At 41.0% G+C, this 23,811-nt stretch overlaps 1 protein-coding gene across 1 annotated transcript in view; it reads left to right on the forward strand.

The window, feature by feature from the left end:
• Positions 1–22,127, forward strand: part of LOC111647048 (B-cadherin-like) — a 22,651-nt gene extending 524 nt beyond the window's left edge. The window contains exons 2-23 of the mRNA XM_023396656.2: positions 1,003–1,117; positions 4,725–4,813; positions 5,382–5,678; positions 6,251–6,388; positions 6,516–6,671; positions 8,167–8,311; positions 9,426–9,598; positions 9,840–9,968; positions 10,535–10,675; positions 10,803–10,958; positions 12,146–12,290; positions 13,567–13,739; positions 13,981–14,109; positions 15,777–15,962; positions 16,966–17,210; positions 17,865–18,007; positions 18,249–18,340; positions 18,531–18,663; positions 19,412–19,630; positions 20,159–20,289; positions 20,933–21,076; positions 21,202–22,127. Coding sequence (XP_023252424.1) covers positions 1,003–1,117; positions 4,725–4,813; positions 5,382–5,678; positions 6,251–6,388; positions 6,516–6,671; positions 8,167–8,311; positions 9,426–9,598; positions 9,840–9,968; positions 10,535–10,675; positions 10,803–10,958; positions 12,146–12,290; positions 13,567–13,739; positions 13,981–14,109; positions 15,777–15,962; positions 16,966–17,210; positions 17,865–18,007; positions 18,249–18,340; positions 18,531–18,663; positions 19,412–19,630; positions 20,159–20,289; positions 20,933–21,076; positions 21,202–21,414 — 3,492 coding nt within the window. The 3' untranslated portion in view covers positions 21,415–22,127. The remainder of the gene's footprint in view (positions 1–1,002; positions 1,118–4,724; positions 4,814–5,381; positions 5,679–6,250; positions 6,389–6,515; positions 6,672–8,166; positions 8,312–9,425; positions 9,599–9,839; positions 9,969–10,534; positions 10,676–10,802; positions 10,959–12,145; positions 12,291–13,566; positions 13,740–13,980; positions 14,110–15,776; positions 15,963–16,965; positions 17,211–17,864; positions 18,008–18,248; positions 18,341–18,530; positions 18,664–19,411; positions 19,631–20,158; positions 20,290–20,932; positions 21,077–21,201) is intronic.
• The last annotated feature ends 1,684 nt before the right edge of the window (positions 22,128–23,811 follow it).

Consider the following 23,811-nt stretch of genomic DNA (forward strand, 5'->3'; position numbering starts at 1 on the left):
GGGGTGGGGGTGGGGGTTGGGGCGGACGTCGACGGTCAAATAGTATTTTAACAGAGCGCTGCTTCGTGAATGTAAAGTTTGAATAGAAGGTTTTCAATCATGAATAATTTCCAAGTTATTTAAACATGTCAAACCACAACTCAAAGTCAGCTTTAAATCACCATTTTTAGAGGAGTCAGGAGTTGGTGGATGTTCGCGGGCCTCGCCCTTGTTCTGTTGATGTCGTCATCGGCAGGTTAAATTTCAAATTTCCAACACGTTTCGATTTGTTCGAACACAATCTGTTCACATCGATCTGTTACACTTGTGTGTTGATATAGTTTCTTAACTATACGAGTTGTAGTAGTTGTGTTTGAAAGCAGTGTCCATGCAGAATTATAGACTCAAAATTCAGAATTAAATGATTGTTGGACCTTGAAACGAGTAAACATGGTTGAATCGATTGCTACATAATAAAAAGAAAATGCTAAGTATGCTAGTTCCAGATAGCAAAAAATAAATCCAGCCAATACTTGGGCCACATGCCTGTTTTTTTCTGGCCCTGTATACACCCGGTTCCACGGCCCAAATCTGCCCAATATACACCATGATTGACAAACGCTACTTCCACATCTCGACCAATACAGCCAATAACAAGCAGAATCTGCCCAGATGTGGAAGTATATGGGTCAGACTCGGGCCGAGGACCCAGGCATATGTTGGGCCAGAAGTTTTACTTTGCTAAATGGGACCATTTGCAGCAGCTTTTCTGGCTTTCTCTGTATTTTATCATTTTGAATTTAATATTTTTGTGGTTTAATAAGACATTTCATTATAACAAAAAAAAAAAAATGATTCCAGCCCTATGTGGCATTGTGTGGTGTTTTCAACTTGTCAACAACAATTGTAGAAATTGTGTTGTAATTAAGAAATGCCATTGTTGTCCAGTAGAATCCCTACTGAATGCACCTTTTCTATACATCTGGCATATGATTAATGGAAATGCTGTTTTTCATCTCCTAGGCCTCAGCTTCAGTTGCTGTTGAGGAGCCAACATGTACACCTGGATTTGAGACGGATTTGTTGATTTTCAAAGTGGCCAGAACGCTCCTGAGGAAGGGCTTAAGACTGGGCAGAGGTAAGAACAATCCAGGAAGTTGCTCTCACTCATTGCCCCAATCCACACAGACCTGAGTGAAACTGTGTGCTATTTGTTAGCTATGGAAGCATCTAGACCCAAATTATAGCCATAGATTAAATTCCTCAGCTTCTGTAAAATGCTGCTCTGGCTCAGATGGCCTTCTACAGAATAACTGTGAGCACAGTTTTCACACGAAGCCAAAACAACCTCACGTCTCAGCTTGCACTCGCTGCACCTCATATAATACTCTTATCTGCAGGGCTAAACAATGTCCCTGAGCCTGTTTTGCAGATCTTGCTCTTCAAACGGTGTCAGTTATACAAAGAAACAGAGCACTTGATGTTTATTTTTGTGTCAGTTTACTGCAAGGTCTTTTCTTTCACTGCCATGAAACTGCCATATCTGTCTGATCATGCAAGTTTTCCACTGCTATCATTTTCATTAATTACTCAACTGATTTTCGTGTCTTTGCTTGTCCATTTAACACAAGCTTAAGCTGTATTGAACTAGGTTTCCACTTTACTGTTTGCAGCTTAAAGAGTTGTATAACATTAGTTGAGATCTACCTTGTAATGGAAAAACTGGAAAAACATTGATGTCAGATGGATTGAGACAGCAAGTAGGAGTAAGACTGAACTTAGGTAGGTAGAGGAAGAAGGGGGGGGGGGTACTGAGTCTACTGAGTGAGATGTTCCCTCTGTGGAGAAAGGAGAATGAAGGACAAGTCAGTGTCACACATGTATGATATTTAATCATATGTAAAGTTAAATGATAATATCACAAAATGACAACAGCGCCAGTCATTTCTCATGGCTGCTGTAATAAATCAATTTTCCCATCAATACAGGAATACTTGAAACTTCAACAACTTCAACTTTCACATCATTCATTGCTGTACGCATGAAATAAAGATGGTTAATGAAACACACACTCTATTGTGTTAATTTAAAGGTAGTCATGTTGGAGTTGTTGGCTGAACAAGATAGAAAAATATGATATAAATATAAATTGAATCTAATTAAATCTTTAGCATATTTACTGTGTCTGCCTTTAGTCTGCAGTGTTGTGGGGTGACTATTTTTCTGGCTGTGCTGAATATTCGCTCAGCATAACTACATTCACTATCGACAGTAAATATTTGCTTACATGCCCACGTCATTGCAGCAGAGTCCTGTACCCACCAGCTCTCTCAGCCTGTTCTACCAGTTCTCTATATCATGACTGACCTCTGGTGGTGTGAGTTGTGCACTACCTAACAGCCAGTAATAGAGCGTCTATGCCAGTTTACTAGAAGGAGCATATGTTTTTGATGGTATTGAAAGTCATACTTTAAAGAATTCTAAATATCATGGTATATCTTCATATAAGGAAGTCAAGTGATATGTTTGCACTGATTAATTAAATAACTCAAACTGCTGTGGCGTGGAGGAGAAAAGCAGTAACATCTTGCTGCTTACAGATGTTACTGAGCAAGGTTAGAGTTTAAGTGGTGATGATGATAATGAGCTTATCCTTGCAGCTTGTAACTGGAGCTGAACAATTAATCGAAATGTAATCAAAATCCCAATATGGCCAAGTGCAATATCCAAATCACAGGAGCTACAGTTTTTTTGATAAATGTAAAACGTGTCACAGCTAGGGTTGCAGCGATTATCAACTTTGAAGGTTTGATTATTGTCTGAGGAAGAATCACAGTTTCACGATTATTATTCATTCATTTATTTATCAAGACTACCAGTGTATTAAATCACATGAGCATTCTTCTTTCAGATTTTAATGTTATTTAATGCTGCTTTTTCAAACAGAAATATTACAGCAACCAAATTATTTCAGTAAAAAATAATAGTTAAAGATTTAAAAAAGAGTCTATTTCTCCCTTTGGAATTGAATATAAGTGCCCTTTTCTTTGTAAACATCCATGTCAATATTTCACTTTTAAAGGTAAAGTGCTGCAAGTTTGACAGCTACTAGTTAGGGGTGGGCGGTATGGCAAAAATATCATATCACGATTTTTTTTAAAAATACAATCACGATTTCGATTTTATCACGATCTTAAATTGGAAAAAGAAAAACAGACAATTTCTTAACAGATTTTATTTCAAATAGTGGCAGTTTTGCCTGTATGTGCAAACAACGTAAAGTTTAAGGTAAACAACAACAACATTCTAATAAAGTGCACTCTTGCAAAAGTAGTAAAGAAAGTAAAATATCAATCAAAGACATTACTGACAGTCATTTAAACAGGATTTATTTATCAAAACATTAAATAGCTTATTGAAACGCAAAAATACAAACTAAAGTGACTGTGGTTATCTCTTTTAGTGCAACAGTTTTGAACAAAAAATATCAAACTGCAATGTGTATAACCTGAATTATCTGTTAGCTGTTTGGCTCTCAGCATGCTGCTTGGGGTGCTTCTTCTTCAGGTGATTAAACAGGTTCATCGTGTTACCACCGGACGTACGAACGGTTTCTGCGCAAACTTTGCAAATTACATTTGCTTGCACTTGATCAGTTGCAGAAAATCCAAACCAATTCCATATAATGGAGGTGGAATTTGTTTTAGCTACCGCTACACACACAAACAAGGAGGCGGGTAGGAAAGCGCGTCACTGCCCGTAATTCGCTATGATTGGTCGGTCAGGTTGACGACGTCAATACATCTGGTGCGTCGGTGCATCAGCATAGAACTGCAATTTATAGAATGTGCCCTAGACGATCCCACGATCTCTGCAGTTTGAAAGATCGTCTTCACGTTGTAATCCTTCACGATCTAATATTGTCATATCGCCCACCCCTACCACTAGTATTAAGTTAGTGTTTTACACCTGGCATATTAATCTGCCATACCTAGAGTTTATTCAACACAGATGTGAGGAAGCAACATAATGTAATGTTAAATGTGACAGTGACTGAAGCCGGTTTGCTGCCTGTTTGTTTACTTTTCACTGAAAGCCCAACGGTCACCGCTACACCGCTGATTGTGACACATTTATATTTAATTCTCGACCAACCTAATGTTTCATTAAGTAACTTGCCACTGACGTAATTTAACTATTTATTCCATTGTAAAGCAAATTTGATGTTTGCGTAGCCTCAATGTCTCCCTCTTTACTCTCTCGATAAGTGCGGCACTTTAAGCTCATGCACCACTGCTGTAACTTTGTTTTTGTTAATGTACCAGCATTATGTCCTTTTTTCGAGTGCGAACAGAAACCCACTCAGTGTAGCTGTCATGAGTTTGTGTTACAACACATTGCACAACTTAGGTCACATTGAAATTAAAGGGGACCTTTTATGCTTTTCCTTATTTTCTGTCATATATAATGTTAGATTGTCAGATGTCCATATTAAACATGGCCAAAGCTTCAAATAATGAGTTAAACTTATGTAAAAGTAAAGTCCCTGTGAGACCTGTGTCAGTCTTCTGTGGACACTAGGTTTCCAAAAGTTTTTTTGTACTTTTATGATGAGCTGACGTCGGCTCGTTAGTGTAGCTTTTTTATCCAGTGTGCATTTTTTGTTCATGTGCTGAAGACTTGCCAATGAATTCTTGGCAGTTCTGCATTTGTAATGGATAAATCTCTCTTCTGTCCAATCCCAGTGGGCTTCACTGACTGCACTGACCGCACAAGGTTTCTGTTCAGAAGTGACGATAGTCGTTTTTCATTACAGACAGATGGCATTTTGTCGGTGAGTACAATTTGACACGCTTGAATCCAAAATCACAATTTCTGATGTTTACTCATAGAAGTTTGAATAATGGGTGTGTTTGGGTAATAAATAAGTAAGAGGAGGGGGAGGGATGTAAAAGATGTAAATTGTGCATGTAAAAGTCCTTGGCTCGCTCTTTCTGAAATACAGTGTAGTGGATTTCAGCCAAATCTGCAGTAACAAAACATAGCTTGGACTCTTAGAGAGTTGCAGTATGGGTGAACATCATTCATCATTATAGTGAAAATAACCCATGTGGATTCCAGGATCCTCCTCCATCAGAGAGACCCCTACATGTGCCTGATTTCTCATCATTTTATTTACCTACAGCACATTTTGAGATTTATATTATTAGAGATTTAGAACAGTCTCTACAGTAACTATGATCACTCTTGTCAATCTACCCTAAACATACTGGTGATGAGTATCATCGTCACATGACTCTCCCAGTGGTTCACTTGACCAGTGTTGCCTAATGTAGGGAGCTTTCTTAAGACATGCAGTGTTAGCAGCATTTCAGCCTTCACTGATGTTTTTTTCCCTCCAGGTAAACAGACCTGTAGCTCTTCATGAAGGACACCTGGACTTTTTCATCCACTCCTGGGACTCGCAAGGTCGCAAAATGACTGTTCCAGTCAAGGTACTGCACCATGGGCACCACCATGAGCATCACCATGTGGGCCATCACGGGGACCACCACCAAAATGTTGAGCACCACCATGGGGCAAACCATGGGGACCACCATGGGAACCACCACCAAAATGTTGAGCATCACCATGGGGACCACAGACACCACCAACATCAGCACCACCTAACTGAAGTGGACTCAGCTAATTCCACAGAGGTATGATTAGAGACGCTGCTGAAGGCGCATGAAGAAATAAACTCTTTGTTGTCCAAATAAAAACAGAATCTGGGTTTACGACGGCAAGCATGTTTCAGGCTTCACAAAGCCGAGGAAAGTCCAGTAGATTAATTCAGTTTAAAGATAGTGAGACCAGTGGCCTTTCAAATGTTTTCCTTTTGACTGTCAATTATAGCGTCACCATCAGGCTGATTGTAATCATATTCAGTGGGAAGCATTAGCACATCATTTCCAGTTATGGTAGCAATTTTCAAGCCTCTAGCCCGTTTCAGGTCACAGCAAATTGAGCAAAGGCAAAAGATGGCACATAATGATGAGTAGGCTATGCCTCAGATTTTGGTTAATACTTGCCCATTTCTGCAGAGGATGGGAGAATAACTGGAGAAATTGCCCCTTGACAGGAGTCGCGTTGGACAGTACCGGGGTCATGGTTATCTGATAGAGCATTTGAAGATTAAATCAATGCCTACTATAAGATTGGAATTGATCTGTTTCCATGAGTGTTATACTATTCAACCCCTTACTGACTAAATGTGTGCATGTTTTCCTAGAGTGCAACTGAGCCACAAGTGCCTGTAATACACTTTCCCAAGTCTGGTGATGGGCTGAGGAGGAGGAAAAGAGGGGGTATTCCTGACCTCGCTGTTGTTGAGAATGACAGAGGACCCTATCCCCTTAAAGTAGCTCAAGTAAGTTGAACCACAGCCCATTACGACTGAGAATTTGATTTTGAACAGAGTTAATTTCATACAACAATGGCTGAAGAATGGTTGTAGCGAGTGAGAGTGGTATAACTAACATTTGGTGTTTGTCCAGATCCGCTCTAATGAAGATGAAGTGAAGAAGATCCATTACAGCATCACTGGTCCAGGAGCAGATCAACCTCCTGTTGGCCTTTTCACCATGGACAGAGACTCTGGTATTCTGTATGTCACACAGCCACTGGACAGAGAGCAGGTGGCCAAGTACAATGTAAGATCCCCTTCTATCAGTTTTATACACTTTGTGTCCATTTTTCAGGATCAGACGTGGAGTCATAGGAAACCATACTTGAGAACATGTGTACCCCGTTTCCCCTCAAAAGTAATTTCCTGCTGAAGTAAATGTAAAAGTACACCGAATTACCAGTTGCCAACTTGCACCCACAACCTCTGCTGTGGCTTCAGAAAGTATTCAGACTTTCACTTTTTGCACACTTCGTTGTGATGTAGCTTAACTTTTAAAAGGAAGAAAATTTAATTTTAACCCATCCATCTACACTCAACAACATATAAGAAAGTTAAAACACATTTTCAGGATTTTCTTCACTTTTATTAAAAATTCTGACACTTAAATATCCTATTAACAAAAGTATTCAGATCTTCTGCTGTAATTGTGGTCAGGTGCTTCCTGTTAGTTTTAATAATCCTTTATGTGTAGAACTTCATTGGAGTCCACCTCTGGCAAGTTGAATTAATTGGACATAGTTTAGAAAGGCTCACACTTTAGTATATAAGGTCCCACAATTCACACTGGAGTCCGAGGAGCTTTCAATAGACTCCTCTGATAAAACATTTTTGTGAGTCATAGATCTGGGCCAAAGTCTAAAACCATTTTAAAGTTTTGAGTGTTCCCAGGAGAACAGTGTCCTCAGTAACTGTGGCAAGAAAAGTCTTGGTCAGGGAGGAGACCAAGAACACAACGGTTACTCCACTCTTTTATGCTCCTTTTACATACAGAAATAGATGCATCCATTTCAAACGATGTAATCGTCACTGCCCATGTACTTCCATGAATCATTTACAATGGCATGTTGTTAAGCAGAGGGCTAGAGGGCAGCTCAGTTCAAATGTTCTCACAACATGGCAATGGTGGAGGAGGTTGTAATTATGTACCTCTTAAGAAAGAGGCAGCGTTGTAGTGGCAGATTTTATTTCAAATAGTGGCAGTTTTGCCTGCATGTCCAAACAACGTAAAGTTTAAGGTAAACACCAACAACATTCTAATAAAGTGCACTCTTGCAAAAGTAGTAACAGAAAGTAAAATATCAATCAAAGACATTACTGACAGTCATTTCTGTGCAAACTTTGCAAATTACATTTGCTTGCGCTTGATCAGTTGCGGAAAATCCAAACCAATTCCATATAATGGAGGTGGAATTTTTTTTTAGCAACCAACTCCGTTTGGCTTTCAGCCATCGCTCTCCATGTGCTACCGCTACACACACAAACAAGGAGGCGGGTAGGAAAGCGCGTCACTGCCCGTAATTCGCTATGATTGGTCGGTCAGGTTGACGTCGTCAATACGTCTGGTGCGTCAGTGCATCAGCATAGAACTGCAATTTATAGAATGTGCCCTAGACGATCCCACGATCTCTGCAGTTTTCAAAGATCGTCTTCACGTTGTAATCCTTCACGATATAATATCGTCATATCGCCCACCCCTAATGTACAGTATTTGTAATTCAAATGTGTTTTCCTGTGTGCAGTTTCAAGTTCATGCTGTGGCAGAAGGTGCAGGAAATGCTGAGGAGCCTATGGATATAGTAGTGAATGTAATAGACCAGAATGACAACAAACCTGTTTTCACTCAAGATACCTTCCTGGGAGAAGTTCCTGAGGCCTCAACAAATGGTACTGTCAGTTTACTTAGTCTGAAAAATATGTTGGTTGGTTTTCAACATTGTGTTTCACATTAAACAGAGAAAGGAGCTGGATATAGCTGCTAATGTCTGTCCTAAACTTTGATGTAGTGAAATCCAGGACTTGATCCTTCTACATAGTGGATGTGGCAGTCCTGAATGAAACTTTTTCTAATGTAACTTCTAACCCAGAGGTCACTGATAGGCGGACCAGGGTCCAGATCCGGACCCAGGCACCGATCTACCTGTATTTATAACCTATGATTTATTGAGTAGCCTTAATGTCACTGGTCACATGCTGCCACTCAGCCAACCATTGAGACTCGAGTCAGTGAGTGAGATACAGAGACACAGAGAAACAAGAGGAGACAACGTCAGAGAAATAAGTGGGGGAAGTAGGAGATAAGAGAAAACAAGTAGAACAGGTATTAAAGCAGTTCAATTGTGATGTGTTGAGATTGTTATAAAAAAATGGTTGAGACTTTTAAGAAATGGAGTTAACAAAAAAGAAAAAGGGAAACTCAAGCTTCACTCAGTGATCATTGATTGTACACTACTTTTTATATTTTGGGGTAATTTGAGTCTACTATATGGGGATGTAATGATTCTCGCGAGACAATGAAAAGACATTAGGAAATGACAAACTGGCAAACCATGCACACCACAATCACCAGGAGCATCCTTAGGTTCAATTTACAGCTCTGCCCCTCTCTTCACTTGATTGTCCACGACGTGCGGCCGGAGAGCAGATGATACAGTCACAAAGTGATCATTGATCTTTCATGAATTGTCACCTCACGACCCCCTCCGAGTTTGGAGTATCAGGCCTTCATGGTCTTACTGGAATGGGCACCACCTAGGGACTCTAGTTCTTCTGAGGGAGTTCAGTGCTCATGCTGACAATGATGGAGAAACCTGGAGGGGGGTGGTATGGAAGATGATCTGCTTGATTTTAACCAGAGTGGTGTTTTGTTGTTGGACTTCCATGCTAGCCTTGGATTGGCTTTATCAAATACCGTGTTAGAACATAATCTGGTTCATAAAGGTACTTGATACTTTAGGCCTAAAATGTACTTAATTTACTCTTCTGGATTCCCTCTGTCCAGGTTTTGAGGTGATTACAGTTACGGCCACAGATGCTGACGCACCAAATTCTGACAACTCGGATATCCGCTACAGTATTTTGAGTCAGGATCCATTGCTGCCCACGGACTTCCTGTTTGTCATCAATCCAGTCACTGGAGTCATCAGAGTCAATGCTGGTGGGCTAGACAGAGAGGTAAGAATTTAAAAACATTTTCCCTGTCTTACTGTGCTTTCGCACCTAACTGTTGAAATACTTGAATGGTTTCAATAGCACAAAAGTGCAGGACTAGTTGTGTGCTGAAAAACTAAGTATCACCTTTTCATCAGTATGTTGGGCCTGGCATAGATTTAGGGGTTTATGCTCAGAAAATGATAGCACAATGTTTAAGCCTTCCAGCTGATCAGTTAATGTCATTGTATGTCTCTACCAACAGAAATACCCCGAGTACACTCTGGTGGTACAGGCAGCAGACATGGTTGGAGAGGGGTTGACTGGAACTTCCAAAGTAATCCTCACCGTAACGGATAGCAACGACAACGCTCCAGAATTCACTCAGATCTCTGTAAGTACAACACACTTGTGACTGTAAATTTTACTGTTTGTTAAACCTCTTCCCCGAAGACCAGTTGTTCAATCGTAGCTTACCGCCATGGCTAGTTCTCAGCATGCTGAAGCTGTGTGCTTTGGGCTGTATTAAGAGTTATACTCGATGTTTGAATATTTTCTAATATCAATTATATTTTTCCCACCTTTCTAAAAACACAACACCCAAATTGCAAGGAATTGATTAAACAATGCGTTTATACTCATTTATTACTAATGTTACACTCGGCCTCTAGCCCGTTTCAGGTCACAGCAAATTGAGCAAAGGCAAAAGATGGCACATAATGATGAATAGGCTAAGCCTCAGATTTTGGTTAATACTTGCGCATTTCTGCAGAGGATGGGAGAATAACTGGAGAAATTGCCCCTTGAAAGGAGTCGCCTTGGACAGTACCGGGGTCATGGTTATCTGATGGAGCATTTGAAGATTAAGTCAATGCCTACTATAAGATTGGAGTTGATCTGTTTCCATTAGTGTTATACTATTTAACCCCTTACTGACTAAATGTGTGCATGTTTTCCTAGAGTGCAACTGAGCCACAAGTGCCTGTAATACACTTTCCCAAGTCTGGTGATGGGCTGAGGAGGAGGAAAAGAGACTGGGTTATTCCTGACCTCACTGTTGTTGAGAATGACAGAGGACCCTATCCCCTTAAAGTATCTCAAGTAAGTTGAACCACAGCCCATTATGACTGAGAATTTGATTTTGAACAGAGTTAATTTCATACAACAATGGCTGAAGAATGGTTGTAGCGAGTGAGAGTGGTATAACTAACATTTGGTGTTTGTCCAGATCCGCTCTAATGAAGATAAAGTGAAGAAGATCCATTACAGCATCACTGGTCCAGGAGCAGATCAACCTCCTGTTGGCCTTTTCACCATGGACAGAGACTCTGGTATTCTGTATGTCACACAGCCACTGGACAGAGAGCAGGTGGCCAAGTACAATGTAAGATCCCCTTCTATCAGTTTTATACACTTTGTGTCCATTTTTCTGGATCAGTCGTGGACTCATAGGAAACCATCCTTGAGAACATGTGTACCCTGTTTCCCCTCAAAAGTAATTTCCTGCTGAAGTAAATGTAAAAGTACACCGAATTACTAGTTGCCAACTTGCACCCACAACCTCTGCTGTGGCTTCAGAAAGTATTCAGACTTTCACTTTTTGCACACTTCGTTGTGATGTAGCTTAACTTTTAAAAGGAAGAAAATGTAATTTTAACCCATCCATCTACACTCAACAGCATATAAGAAAGTTAAAACACATTTTCAGGCTTTTCTTCACTTTTATTAAAAATCTGACACTTAAATATCCTATTAACAAAAGTATTCAGATCTTTTGCTGTAATTGTGGTGAGGTGCTTCCTGTTAGTTTTAATAATCCTTTATGTGTAGAACTTCATTGGAGTCCACCTCTGGCAAGTTGAATTAATTGGACATAGTTTAGAAAGACTCACACTTTAGTATATAAGGTCCCACAATTCACACTGGAGTCCGAGGAGCTTTCAATAGACTCCTCTGATAAAAAAATTTTGTGAGTCATAGATCTGGGCCAAAGTCTAAAACCATTTTAAAGTTTTGAGTGTTCCCAGGAGAACAGTGTCCTTAGTAACTGTGGCAAGAAAAGTCTTGGTCAGGGAGGAGACCAAGAACACAACGGTTACTCCACTCTTTTATGCTCCTTTTACATACAGAAATAGATGCATCCATTTCAAACGATGTAGTCGTCACTGCCCATGTACTTCCATGAATCATTTACAATGGCATGTTGTTAAGCAATATATCCACTAGAGGGCAGCTCAGTTCAAATGTTCTCACAACATGGCAATGGTGGAGGAGGTTGTAATTATGTACCTCTTAAGAAAGAGGCAACGATGTAGTGGTGGTCTGTGAGGCCATTTTAATACATTGCATCTCCTCAAAAGGTTCTGCCATTTTTCTCTTCATGTTTTATGGTTGTGTCTTGCTTGAAATATGGGAAATGTATGCACATCAGTGATTTAGTGTAAAACCAGTGGCTGGAATGTGTATCACATCATCTGTACACATGTTCTACTGAGATGGAATGAAAGCATCTGACTGAGTTATTCTTGCATGTACAGTATTTGTAATTCAAATGTGTTTTCCTGTGTTCAGTTTCAAGCTCATGCTGTGGCAGAAGGTGCAGGAAATGCTGAGGAGCCTATGGATATAGTAGTGAATGTAATAGACCAGAATGACAACAAACCTGTTTTCAGTCAAGATACCTTCCTGGGAGAAGTTCCTGAGGCCTCACAAAATGGTACTGTCAGTTTACTTAGTCTGAAAAATATGTTGGTTGGTTTTCAACATTGTGTTTCAAGTTAAACAGAGAAAGGAGCTGGATATAGCTCCTAATGTCTGTCCTAAACTTTGATGTAGTGAGATCCAGGACCTGATCCTTCTACATAGTGGATGTGGCAGTCCTGAATGAAACTTTTTCTAATGTAACTTCTAACCCAGAGGTCACTGATAGGCGGACCGGGGTCCAGATCCGGACCCAGGCACCGATCTACCTGCATTTATAACCTATGATTTATTGAGTAGCCTTAATGTCACTGGTCTCATGCTGCCACTCAGCCAACCATTGAGACTCGAGTCAGTGAGTGAGATACAGAGAAACGAGAGGAGACAATGTCAGAGAAATAAGTGGGGGAAGTAGGAGATAAGAGAAAACAAGTAGAACAGGTATTAAAGCAGTTCAATTGTGATGTGTTGAGATTGTTATAAAAAAAAAAAAAATGGTTGAAACTTTTAAGAAATAGAAATGGAGTTAACAAAAAAAGAAAAAGGGAAACTCAAGCTTCACTCAGTGATCATTGATTGTACACTACTTTTTATATTTTGGGGGTAATTTGAGTCTACTATATGGGGATGTAATGATTCTCTCGAGACAATGAAAAGACAAACTGGCAAACCATGCACACCACAATCACCAGGAGCATTCTTAGGTTCAAAAGAAAACTAACATATTAATGGCCCTATATAGCCCACCCCCCCCCGGATGAGAAGGTGGTGCCTCAGCCAATTGTTCCAAGTTCACCCTCACTACTCGTTTGGGTTTACCAGGTCTGTCCAGCCACCTCTCCTGCCATCTGATCCAACTCACCACCAGGTGGTGATCAATTTACAGCTCTGCCCCTCTCTTCACTTGATTGTCCACGACAAGCGGCCGGAGATCAGATGATACAGTCACAAAGTGGTCATTGATCTTTCATGAATTGTCACCTCATGACCCCCCCGAGTTTGTAGTATCAGGCCTTCATGGTCTTACTGGAACGGGCACCACCTGGGGACTCTAGTTCTTCTGAGGAAGTTCAGTGCTCATGCTGACAATGATGGAGAAACCTGGAGGGGGGTGGTATGGAAGATGATCTGCTTGATTTTAACCAGAGTGGTGTTTTGTTGTTGGACTTCCATGCTAGCCTTGGATTGGCTTGATCAAATACCTTGTTAGAGCATAATCTGGTTCATAAAGGTACTTGATACGTTAGGCCTAAAATGTACTTAATTTACTCTTCTGGATTCCCTCTGTCCAGGTTTTGAGGTGATTACAGTTACGGCCACAGATGCTGACGCGCCAAATTCTGACAACTCTGATATCCGCTACCGTATTTTGAGACAGGATCCATTGTTGCCCAGTGACTTCCTGTTTGTCATCAATCCAGTCACTGGAGTCATCAGAGTCAATGCTGGTGGGCTAGACAGAGAGGTAAGAATTTAAAAACATTTTCCCTGTCTTACTGTGCTTTCGCACCTAACTGTTGAAATACTTGAACGGTTTCAATAGCACAAAAGTGCAGGACTAGTTGTGTGCTGAAAAACTAAGTATCACCTTTTCATCAGTATGTTGGGCCTGGCATAGATTTAGGGGTTTATGCTCAGAAAATGATAGCACAATGTTTAAGCCTTCCAGCTGATCAGTTAATGTCATTGTATGTCTCTACCAACAGAAATACCCCAAGTACACTCTGGAGGTACAGGCAGCAGACATGGTTGGAGAGGGGTTGACTGGAACTTCCAAAGTAATCCTCACCGTAACGGATAGCAACGACAACGCCCCAATATTTTCTCACAACTCTGTAAGTACAACACACTTGTGACTGTAAATTTTACTGTTTGTTAAACCTCTTCCCCGAAGATCAATTGTTCAATCGTAGCTTACCGCCATGGCTAGTTCTCAGCATGCTGAAGCTGTGTGCTTTGGGCTGTATTAAGAGTTATACTCGATGTTTGAATATTTTCTAATATCAGATATATTTTTCCCACCTTTCTAAAAACACAACACCCAAATTGCAAGGAATTGATTAAACAATGCGTTTATACTCATTTATTACTAATGTTACACTTAGCTGTAACCTAATTTTACCTTTAGTGCCAAGGGGCCACATGGCGTTAGTTTTAGCTAACCAACTGTTACTTAGGAGGCAACGGGTTATTTTAGGAAAGGGCCCCATGCTGGTTCAAATCTGTGAGCAGCAGTTGTCATCTTAGCCATTAAAATCAATGTTGACCTACTGAAAATTTTCTTCTGTCTGAAATCAAGTATGCAGTGTTTTGAAAAATGACCATTAATTCCAATTTTAAATCTGCTGCCATTATACATACATGTGGCACATGAATAATACACTTGACAGTAGGGATCAGTGGTAATATTCAGCATTTTCGGATCATCGTTATGTTTTTTTTTTTTGGGGGGGGGGCGGGTTTTTTAACTTAAAAATTTAAATAAAATATCTCTGAGTAAACGTGTTACCTTGTTATATTTTAAAAGGGAAGGGGTAAATCATCTTATTTGGGCATAATATTAATATGATAGAACTATTAAATCAAAGAGCATCTTTAGGCTGCCAGGTGAATTAGTTCACAGGTGAGGACATCACTGAAATCAACCAATTAATTCCAGTCAGACTCTTTGCAGTCTGTGCATACAACCGATAATTACTAATGTACACTCAGTTGTCAGTTTATTAGGAACATCTAGCTAAAACTAATGTAGTCTAATACAACAGTCATGCAGTAAATCCTCCTTCATGGAGGTTATAATGTTCAGTATAAAAAAATGAATGTTTTAGACAGTTGTTGATTATCATTGTGGAGGATGTAGTGTGTGTAGGTGTATTACATTATACAGAGATGTTTCTGTTATTCAGCCTACTTTCACTGATATAAATGGGGTGTAAAACATAATAGGAACACCTAGAAGCCACAGTGAGTGTCCTTATTCAGCAGTAGTTTTGTGTTGGCATATCGGTTCCAAATACCAGTTATGGGTCTCCTTGATAACCGATAATTGGCATCGGCCTCGAAAAAACCATATCGGTCGATCCCTACTTGACAGGCACAGCGACAGTGACTTGGAGGCTGGGCTTAGCAAACAGTCAAACAAAAGGTTGTCTGGAGAATGTAGCTGATTATAATCATTGTTGGTAATGTAATACTTTTTAAGAAATACGGACTCATCCTTTTTACTTTTTACTCATCCATTTTACCTTGTAGTGAAAGTTTGATTCTATCTTGGTTTTGGTCCTGGAAGTTTATGGCATGATTGACTAATCTTTGGGTCTTTAACAATACACTCACTTGTTATTAAAAAGATCCATTTGATTTTAGAGGGGCCAATTAAGGCCAAATAGACTTATTATTTTACTTGTTAGTGTGCACACTGTGCCAACAGCCCTTTCAAGTCCTTATTTACTTTGCTTTACTCTCACACTTTTTAACACATCCCTCCCTTGCATTCTCACAGTATCAGGCAACAGTAGCAGAAAACAAAGTGGACGCTCTGGTCATTACGATGTCAGTAACAGATGGTGATGAGCCACTCTCCCCAGCCTGGAACGCGAAGTTCAAGATTATTGATGGTGATTCTGGAGGATTCTTCAACGTGACGACAGGAAGTAACAAACAGGAAGGAATCATCACAACTGTCAAGGTAGGAAGCAAAGCACAAACTCTCAAACAAGCCACAATATTAAAGTTGAGTGATACACTCACTGAGCACTTTATTAGTAACACCACACTAATCCTGGGTAGTTCCTCCTCTCAGCAAAGCAGCCTGTTCTTCATGTCATGGATCCACCAGATGTTGAAACTTTTCCTGAGATTCTGCTTCATGTTGACATGATGCATCACATCATGTCTGCAGATTTGTCAGCTGCACATTCATGCTGCCAACCTCCAGGGCTGAAAAATGAAGCCAACAGTGAAGTGCTAAAAGCTGCAGTTCCTATAATGGCCACTAGAGTCTGGCTCCAATAAGTCAATCCCCATAGACTCCCATGTCAAAATGTCCAACTTTACAGCAGAAATAAACATGTTTACAGCCTGGTGCAAAAACAGTTTTGGTCTTTAGAGCTAATTTCCTCCTTCATGACAACTGTTTATACAACTCACCCGTTTACATTTTATTAAGGTTTGAAGTTATGAATAATTGTGGGTGTGGCCTCTTTGAGTGACAGGTGGGTGAACATATGCAGTTAGGGGAGGAGTCAGACACTGCCAAGATGGCCACGGTGGAACAGCTCACTTGAAGTCTGTCCGTTCTCCTCTGACTTCTCATCAACAAGGTGTTTCCTCTGCAGAGCTGCTGCTCACTGAATGCTTTTGTTCGTACTCAAACCAGCTGTCTGACTCAAACAATCATGTTATCCTCCAAGTAACTGAGATCACAGTTTTCCTCATTCTGGACCTGCAGGATTTTAGACACTGAACTGCTGACACATGATTGGCTGATTGGATAATTGCATGAAAAAGGAAGTGTACAGGTGTTCCTAATAAAGTGCTCGGTGATATTTTATTTCATAGATGACACTTCTGTGATACTAATTAGTGTTTAAGTGACTTCATCTTAAAAGTTCAGAATGAATTAGGGTTTTAGTTGTGCAGCAGAATAATCTGATAAATTAATGAATGTCGTCCTTCTTCCATCCAACCAGGGTCTTGACTTTGAGAAGGCCAAAGTGCACACTCTGTTGGTTGTAGTGGAGAATGACATTCCTTTCGCTACTCCACTGCCCACTTCCACCGCCACGGTGGTGGTGAATGTGCAGGATGTCAATGAAGCTCCAGTCTTTGATCCAAAACAGAAGATTGTGTCCAAACGGGAGGACCTCGCCATTGACAGTGATGTGGTGCAGTACACCGCTTCAGATCCTGATACTGAACGCAAACAGAAAGTCATGTAAGGTCAAACTCTGAGAAGAATACCCTTTCAATACCACACTGAAAAACGCCCTTTAAACAGTGCAGGGGTTTTGTTTTTGTTCATGTTCATGTACTCGTGAAATGGGAAGTCTAATTCGAAGAACACCTTTTTAAACAAGTTTTAAAACCTTTTTAGAGGCTAAAACACAATACAGTGGTTTATAATCATAACTGTTGTAACTTGTTTTGTAGTAACAGTCACAAGGTAAACAGCAGAAATACAGGTTACCTTAGGTCAAATGTCTGCACGCTATGCCTCATGATGATGGTCCTATAGTTCCTGTTCAGACCTTTCCAGTCAGTAGCTGCTGGTATCCAGCAACTTGTTAATGGGGGATTTACCTCAGGTGATGATAAAACAAAGGTCATAGTTAAGTTCCTCATGTTACCTGTTTTTCAGGATTTCCTGAACTATGACTTCCTGATAAATAACTGAGCATTCAGCCAAACAAAAGTAAAATGATATGTTTTCATCTTAAATTGCCGCCATGTCCAAAATACAAAGAACATGTTCATTATATAATAAACATAAACTGATTACACAGTATCTGATGATGGACATGAAGAAGCATGTATTTTGTAATAAGCTTGTTGCCCAGCATTTACACGATTTCCTTCCGTGACTGTCCAGGTATAAAATAATCAGTGACCCTGCCGGCTGGCTGAATGTTGCCAAGGACACGGGTCTGATCAAGGTGAAGAGCCTGATGGACAGAGAGTCCCACTTCGTCAAGGACAACAGATACACAGCTCTCATTGGAGCCTACGACAGTGGTGGGTGAAACACACTAACGTGAGATTAAGGTTTTAATTGTGTCCTCTTTTTTTCATGGACACTGCTGTGTTCATGTTTCACTTTTTAAACATTCAAATGAACTTGTGTGTCCTCATCACTAAAAAGACTCTTTACTTTTAGCCCAGTTAAGAGTAAATTTTCAGAAGCCAAACATTAATGTAAATATGGATTCAGAATTCAGTGTTTTGCTCTCCTCCTGTGTGTCTGTCAACTCACCAGATGAGGTCCCAGCCACAGGAACTGGAACTCTGATCATTCAGCTTGAAGACGTCAATGACAACGCACCCATCATTGAGGAGCGTTTGATCAAGGTGTGTCTCCTCTCACAGTTATCGTGTGTTGAGCTCAGGTTTGACAGGTCTTTGGTTCTGTGATCTGTGTGATCTCAAATGTGCCAGAAAAGTCAAATCAGTAATAAACTTCTGACCTCAGACGTAAAGGTAACCAGATGCCACTGGTGTGCATGATCAGAAGGTTGAATCTGACATTGTGTGTCCTCAGGTGTGTAACAAAGAGCCGGCTCCTCAGCTGCTGACAGTGACGGATAAAGATGGACCAGGCTTCGCTGCTCCATACGCAGTCTTCTTACACGGCATGACAAAGGCCAACTGGACTGCCAAGATGAATGACACCAGTACGTACACGATGAATACGTGACTGAGAATACAAACTCTAACTGACGTCATCCAGTCAGATATGCAGGCCCAGGAGAAACACCAGTCATTATTTTAAGGTTTTTAGAAGTCAATGTAACTGGATCAAGAAAGAGAATACAAATTTTGTGATGCTCATAGTCTTCTTCACTGCTGGTGTTATGTTAATATTTTTACGTCCAGCCAGAGGCATATTGTTTTCAGGTTATTTGTCCATCCAGACGTACATATGATAGCTCAGCAATGCCCTGACAGAACTAGGAACCTTCATAAGACTTTGCAACTGCAGCCTTTTCAACTGATTGATGAACTGATCCCATTTTGGTGGTCAGAGATCAAGGTCAATGTGACCTCACAAAACATTTTTTATCCATAACTCAAGACACATTGCATTATGACAAAATTTCACACAAGTGGTTCATATTTTCTGTGACTCTGGATAAACAGGGATGTGACCTGAAACTAGTCTGAGTGGAGGAGGCAGACAACCACCAGGAGGTGATTGAAGTTCATATTTGAATTGAACACATGGATGGTGGTGGCGCTTCCTCCTAGGCTGTAATAAGCTTCAAATTTTCAATATGTTTAGTCAGGTATAAGATTTGGATGATTAGTGAGGCAATACACAGCATGACAGTAACCAACGCCTGTGGAGATTTCCACTATGAAGACTTCTGTGAATGCAGGTGTTACAAAGTCAATTTTAAACCATTTTCCTCTTTGTTGCAGGAACGGGCATCATCCTGAATTTAAACACTAAGCTGGATATTGGGTATTACAATGTGGTCCTGAGGGTTGCAGACAACCAGGGCCTGGAGCAGGACAACACTTTCCAGGCCAAAGTGTGTGACTGCACTGGAAAAGACTTTGTCTGCAAAGGGCGAACTGCTGGTGGTCCTGGCCTGTCCACAGTCCTGGGAATACTGGGAGGCATCCTGCTGCTGCTCAGTGAGTCTGATGTTTGATTTGAGTTAGATATGGAATATCATCATCATCCCAGGGACTGCAGATGAAAATGATAAGAGAAGTCATGAAGCTTTGGTTTCGATATTTCACTTCAATTCACTGAAAACACTGACCTGCTGCTGTTCAGTCTGTAGGACACTGTTCAGAGCAGCTGTCTGCAGCCAGAGATGCTCAGTGAGCTGAAACCTGCTGAATGTCAGTGTCAGGATTGTGTAATGTTTGCTTTGCATATGGCTGTCATAAAAAACTGACTGCTCCACGAATTGAGGCAGTTTTAAGGTTAAGACTTCTGAAGTGGTACATTTGTTGAGGACTGTTTTCAGTGGTGGATTAATCCACACCTGGTGCTGTAGCAGGACAGTGTGTGTGGGACTGAATCACATGAATCTACAGTGTGTGTGTTCATGTAGATGAAGGAACATGTGACCCAGTGTAACAGTGACACTGATCAAGCAGTGACCATGGCTCAGCTCTCGGCTCAGTGCTGACTCAAGCTCTGCTCTCTTTCAGTGTTGGTGTTGCTGCTGCTGCTGCTCATCAGGAGGAGAAGAGTAGAGAAGAAGGAGCCTCTGCTGCAGGACAACGACATCAGAGACAACATCTACTACTATGACGAGGAGGGCGGCGGAGAGGATGATCAGGTAACTGCAAACACAGCTTTCAAACATCCCTTTTCTCATGTGTCCCTGAAGTCGTTCTTAACTCACATCAAGCCTTACAGGTACTAAAACCTGCCACTGCATATGTACATACAGATTAAAGTCTTTAGTGTCTCCAGAGGGAACTGTGTGACGTCTGATAAACATCCTCAAGTGATGTCACTCGAGTCAGAGTGAAGTGATCTGATCAGACCTCTGTAGCCCCTTCCCCCCTCATCTTTGCTGCAGGCTACATACATTAGTCGCTACAAGCAGAACACACCAGAATCTCTGACCAGAGTTGTCAGTTGCTGAGTTGCATTATGGGTAATATAGGCAGCAGGTTGATACCTGTGGTTCTGCTACAGTGTGTTTGATGGCTTTAAAGTTGGACGACACTAAATCAAGTTTAAATTCATGATTCCAAGTCAGTTCTAATTAGAAATTAAGTTTGTTTCTACATGTTCTTTGTGAAGATACAGATCCATCAAAATAATATCCTTCTTAGATCTGTCATATTCATTTGAGGAGTGTGGATTAGTTTGACATTAGATCATGTAAAGAAACGTGGATTATTGCATAAACCAGTGCCGTTGTTAAAATGGAGGAAGCAGTATCTCATGTGTGACCATGCGTTTCCTGTCAGGACTATGACCTGAGCGTTCTCCACCGTGGTTTGGACAACCGGCCCGAGGTTTTCAGGAACGATGTGGTGCCAAACTTCATGCCGGCTCCTCAGTACCGGCCTCGCCCTGCCAACCCAGAGGACATCGGCAACTTCATTGATGACGTGAGTCAAAGATACAAAAGCTAATATTTAAATTAGGTCCTTTTCAACCGCTTTCTCCATTTACAAATATTTCTCAGTGATGTAGACTATTTCACTTAATTAATGATCCCCTGCTCTTCCCTCAGAACCTGAAGGCAGCTGACAACGACCCAACGGCGCCCCCCTACGACTCCCTGCTGGTGTTTGACTACGAGGGCGGCGGCTCAGACGCGGGAAGCCTCTCCTCTCTGAACTCGTCGAGCAGCGGTGACCAGGACTATGACTGCCTCAACGAGTGGGGGCCCCGCTTCAAGAAACTGGCCGACATGTACGGAGGAGGAGACGACGACATGCTGTAAACGTAACAAAGAACAAACGATATGTAAAGGTGGATGCACGTGTGGCTGTGTGAATGTAAGAGTGATGTAAGCATGAACTGATAAATGAATGCACCCCGGGGAAGCTGGTCTCAGACATCAGTAGACCTCAGATGTTGTATTTCTTTGTTCCAATGAGTTAACAGCCACTACTCAAAGCCAGAGGATGTTTTTATTTTTGTACAGGAGTTCCTGTTTTGAATGCTGAAGCTGTCTGTCTGTCTCTTACATCCCTGTTTGACTTTAGGCCAAAGACTAAAAATACTTTGTTTATTTCTGGAGACATGTCTTCAGTCTCCATGTTGATTTTTGGATTTGATACTTTAGCCTGCCTTTCAGTTTACTGGGACACACTGAACACAGGCACACATGCTTACAGTTGCACTGGTAACGTTTGTAATTTTGGTTAAGTGCAGTACTTTTGTTCTGTGTAGTTTACGCTACTGCTCCAGTTATTGTTGTTGTTTTGTACTTCTGTTTGAAATAAGAGATGATCAAGGTGAAATCCAGGTAGCCAGCCAAGGCCAGGGTGTGGTCAATGAGTTATCAATAAATGCTTTTTAAAAATGATTGGTAGGCATTTTTTCAGTTGACATCTTCATTACTTTACAATGTCAAACACTTCATGCAGGTAACTCTTCAGGTTCTCTATGATACTGTTGATTTTAAACTTTTATAAAACTATTTTAATACAATGGTGGAATTTGAATGGTCTTTTATTTCAACAGAAATCTTTCAGAAGTACATCAGAGAACCAGAATTGAAGCAGCGGTGGCAACAGTAGCACAGGAGAGAGAGGCGGTCTACAGTAATCCCAACGTGAAATAACAAGAATTCTGTGCAGAGAAAGCCGTTTAAACAACCCACTCAGAAGTTTCCATTTATTCTGGTTAATGACTTCGCCGACTTAGGCCAGGAACACACTGTTGCGGCTGCAGAACTTCTTGGTTTTCATTCAGGCAGCCATGTTAACAGGTTAGAGAGGACACACTGCCGGTGTGACACGCCTCGTGGCTGCGTCGCATGATTGACATATTTGGCGCCTCGCTTATTGTTCACGACGCATCTCGCAGCAAAAACAGTTTGACCTTTTGAAGTTTTGTCAAAAAAATAAATCAAATGAATTTATAATGAAGAGAAAATCCAACATTAAATAGCCTGTGAGCTCCATGTCAAGAGATGGAGTAGCAGCAATGCAGCTGGTGTGAACACACATGCATGATTCTCTGCAGCAGCTTGGTGATGGCAGCCACCACACACACGCAATGCAGGCTGTGTGTTCCTGATGTTAGACACAACTTCAAGTACAGAATCATCCCAGATGAGGTGGCGTCAACTTCAAGTGAACTTCTTTGGTCAAAAGACCTGACGGAGTTCTGCAGGAGTGATTCCTGAAACCCCAAAAATGTCATTTCCTGTTCCTGAAGTCTCTGGTTTGTTGAATGTGTTTTTTGATAGATTGGACTGAAATAAGGTGTGTGGGTAACACCAGCTCAAGACATGTTCATGTTTTATTCTACAACATAAAGTATGTCAGTAAATACCCCAGTCCTGATTTCTTTCATGTCTGTTAAAAAAGGTCAGTTGCTAACAAGTGTCTAAATGAGACCACTGAGGTTGTCTTGGATGTTAAGCGCCATCATGTCGAACATGAAAACTGATCTACTCACCAGTCCACCTTTACGGCCTCATTGTGTTTATACAAACTGTCGGAGGAAAAGGCTTTTGTAGAAGAGGTCAGAGCTAAATCAAACTACAAGTTGAAGTTTAGTGCTGATTGTATTTAGGCTTCAAACATCATAAAGTGGTGTTCATTAGTGAAGATGATCCTGCTGAACAAAACCTGTCAGTGTCAAACTATTTTCGGCAATAATCCAAAAGACAATGGAAAAATCCTTTTTTGCTTTTTGTGGAGGGAACCAGGGTGGTGATAACTTCAGGGTTGGACTAGAAAAAGATCATCCCTGCAGTATAAGCCCAGCTGGTCAGTGATTGACTGCAGACCCCCAGATTCACTAACCAATAGTATGAGGGGAAGAGAAGGGGCTAGAGCTGAGGTCAAAACAACATGACATTGTACTGTATCAGCACATCCACCTACATTATACATACACAGATGGACAACAAAGGAAAGGAAACCCTGACATAAAATGTGCAGCTAACATGCTGTTCCACCTCGTCTCCAGAGCAGCTTCACTGCTCCAAGTCTCTGAACTCTACTGGAGGATGGACCATCTTCATTATTCCCTCATGTGGTGTTTTGATTATGGTGGTGGAGAGCATATCGCTCCAACATCTCCCACAGTTCAACTGGACTGAGATCAGGTGACTGAAGGTCATAGACTACAATTCACATCCCAATGATCACTGGGAGCATCT

This window comes from Seriola lalandi, unplaced genomic scaffold, assembly GCF_002814215.2.
Source record: "Seriola lalandi dorsalis isolate HSWRI2012SDOR001 ecotype SW California unplaced genomic scaffold, Sedor1 jcf7180002054980, whole genome shotgun sequence".
Taxonomy (NCBI): Eukaryota; Metazoa; Chordata; class Actinopteri; order Carangiformes; family Carangidae; genus Seriola; species Seriola lalandi.